Source organism: Kryptolebias marmoratus, linkage group LG1 (assembly GCF_001649575.2).
Source record: "Kryptolebias marmoratus isolate JLee-2015 linkage group LG1, ASM164957v2, whole genome shotgun sequence".
Taxonomy (NCBI): Eukaryota; Metazoa; Chordata; class Actinopteri; order Cyprinodontiformes; family Rivulidae; genus Kryptolebias; species Kryptolebias marmoratus.
In genome coordinates this window covers 14207169-14210474 of record NC_051430.1, presented here as the reverse complement: position 1 = coordinate 14210474, position 3306 = coordinate 14207169, and the positions used below count along the sequence as shown (strand labels likewise).

Here is a 3306-nt window from a genome sequence, read left to right as displayed (position 1 = left end):
AACTGCAAGCCATTTCCTCCCCCCAAACACACACATCTGTGCCAAATGCATTCATTGCTCTGGCTTTGATACATTTAGTACATATAAATGAGTGATCCAGGTGACAAATCAGCCTGTGTCAGTTTACAGGAAACCCGTGCAGTTTGTTTCATGTTCATCAAGTTAAAAAAAAAGTGTCCTCAGATTTGAGTGTTTTGTTGAACTGGCTGGTACCGCTCAGACGGCTGCATTTAAACGTTTTCTATGACATTTATTGCCAAAAATTTATTTGTAAACCCATATCTAACCCAAATAAAGAATTCTGAAATAATACTGTTTACATCTTTTCCCCATTTAAGCTTGTTTAGTAGGCAGTCACACAAGAAACATTTTATTATTACATTGTAGGAATAATGCAGGTGCAATTAAAGCCACTGCAACAACTGGTTTATTATTGTAATTAGCTTTTACTGCCAACGTGCAACAAAATGTCTCACAAAATGTGCAAAAATATAAATATGTTTTTTTTTTTTGCATTTTCTGAAGCTGTTTGTGATTTATACTGAAGTGATTTGAAGAAAGTAGAAGTTGCAGCCATAAAGAGACCATAAAGACTGAAGAAGTTTCAAGATGTGCAACTTTATTATATCCCACATGAAATATGAACATTAAAGTTCACTTTGAGTACAGCTGTTATTGAACATGTGTAGTATCATAAATTCATCTCACGCTAAATGTCCTGTGCATACAATATGTCAAGTCTGCAAATTCTTTTTTTTCTCCCCCTTAATTTTAATAAATTCAGCTTACAAAAAAACAGAAAAATTAAAAAAGGATTTTGGTCTGGATCTAGCATAAAATTCTCAAACTCTTCGTGTTTCTTGGCCCTACATCTTCCTGTTTTCACTTGTTCGTGTGCTCAAATGCATGCAGATGAAAGTTAGGACTGCACAAGCCACTACACACCTCTGCATAGAAAAGCATGCACTCACACCCTTACAGCAATGTCTGTCTACTGTATGCTTACACCTACAACAGCATGCAAAGTTACTTAAACATCAGTCCCTTTGTGTCCGCAGAAAATGCAAATGATCTTCATCCTCAGAGTTGATCATAGTGAGCTTTGTTAAAGCGTTGTTGGTATTTAAATCGGCAACAATGTGGCTTGAGTTCATGGGAGCTGTGAATTGTTAAGAGTAAAGATTATCTTAAAAAGACCATTAAGGCTGCACCACACTCACACAAAAAAAATCCCCAGTTCTCCTGAAAATACAAGTAAGGTATTGAAGAGTATCATAATTTTGCAAAATATGATTAAATGTTATCAGACGTTATTTTAAACTTCCCCAAAAAAACATCCTTAAAGTCTAAAGGTGAGTCAGATGAGGTGGTGGTTCAGGCAGCACTCTTCGTCCAGAATGACGACAGGTGAGCGGCCGACTCAAGGGAGCTGCGAGCGGAATGGTCCCTGGTACCTCTCCTTGGCGTGCTTCTCACAATACATTACGTCTCCAACCCAAAAGTGACCTCTCATCTTGAGGTTGAGCCCACAGTCGTTGCAGGTGTAGCACTCCGGGTGGCGGTAGCGGTTGTCGCCGATGCGCACTGCCTGTGTGCTGTGGACACCAGACAGATACAATAACTCATCTGACAGGGGAAAGTTGCAAGGCAAATCAGTGTAACGTATAAAGAAGTCAAATGATGTCATGATGTAGCGTCACATGACTGATAAGATGTACCAGAGAAGATGTGTCCCAGCAACTTAAGGTCTGTGATGTTTGTTGGTTTATACTTAAAACCACAAGGAATTGTTTTTAGCACACTATTGTAAGCTGAGGCCAAATGATGGCTCTGACATAAAACAGAAAAACAATAGTTTCATTTTTTTCTTGAAGTAAAAAAAGAATAATGGCTAAAAAATTGGCACATAGATGTTACAAGCTAATAACATACATATAAACTAGCAAGATCCTGTTAATGTCTCTTTTTTGCTTCATGTCAAACAAATGTTTGCTTTAAATCATATTTTATTTGTAGTCAATCTTTTTTCTTTAATGTAATTTGGAATTACTTCAAAAAATAAATCTAAATTAGGTTTGGTTATATCCGTTATAAAATAGGGTGCAGGGACACAAAATCCTCTAGTACACAAATCTTTTTAATTATTAATCTGCGAGGACAGTTGTGCAGTCAGGAAAAGATGTCAACATCAGAAACACTAACCTAATAATATAATTAAATACAGAAATGCTCCCAAATACTGTGTCAGTCCACATTCTTTTTTGTGAGCCTTACCTGATGCTGTTGTTGCACCTCTCACAGGTGTGGAATTTGGTGACTCCTCCGACTGATGTGCTTCCTTTAGGGGGGTTGGGGGAAAGCTTCCCTGGAAACCGCGAGGCTGCTTCTGGAAACGTTTACACAAACAGAGATGCTCGGACCCATGTTCAGACACCGGTCATTACACTGAACTCAAAATGGGACTAAAACTAAAACAGCTTAAAAACAAATCCAAAACTATCACATTCACAAGGTACAGGGCAGAAGGCAATTAATACTAACATGTAGAATGAAAATAATGTGATTTTTAAATATATATATATCTATCTATATATATATATATAGATAGATATATATCTATATATGTTTAGTATTTTGGTAACTTAGAACTCATAAGTATACTATATAAATACATATGGATAGAAAAGTATATTGGTAATATATCAAATACATAATGTTGTGTTATTGTTATCATTATTATTTCTGCACATTTAAGTATTATATTAAAGTATATTTATGCATATATACATGTTTATGAGGTTCGGAATATAGTTATTCGTATTTTTCATGTATTATTTATTGATTTGTCTTTTTTGCATAGAAATATATCATGTATAGGAAAACAATAAGCTATTAACTATACACTACTGATAAATACTGAGTTAGAAAAAGATATACATTATCAACTACAGATAATGGGGTAGCATTAAATAGGTTTTAACTTCTTCCTGCTCCCTTTCAAAAAGATAAACAGTAACAAGCTTCTCTCCCTCTCCCCCTCTCCTTGGTCTATTTTGTTATTTGTTTTAATCTGTTTGAAATAAACTATATCAATCAATCAAACTCCAGACAGAACATGTCAGGAACATGAACTCCTTTGTTTTGCTTGATGCAAATATGACACAAATGATGTAAGACCCCTTATGATGAACATAAATATTGGACACAGTGTTCCCTCGCCCGGACGCGGGTCACCGGGGCCCCACTCTGGAGCCAGGCCTGGAGGTGGGGCACGTTGGCGAGCGCCTGGTGGCCGGGCTTTCACCC

At 36.5% G+C, this 3306-nt stretch overlaps 1 protein-coding gene across 2 annotated transcripts in view; it reads right to left on the bottom strand.

The window, feature by feature from the left end:
- Window positions 1-598: 598 nt before the first annotated feature.
- pdlim2 (PDZ and LIM domain 2 (mystique)) overlaps window positions 599-3306 on the bottom strand; it is a 40805-nt gene continuing 38097 nt past the window's right edge. For both annotated transcript variants that reach the window (XM_017417356.3, XM_017417355.3), the window contains 2 exons: window positions 2275-2386; window positions 599-1595 (listed from right to left, as the gene is read on the bottom strand). In XM_017417356.3, coding sequence (XP_017272845.1) covers window positions 1421-1595; window positions 2275-2386 — 287 coding nt within the window. In that variant the 3' untranslated portion in view covers window positions 599-1420. The remainder of the gene's footprint in view (window positions 1596-2274; window positions 2387-3306) is intronic.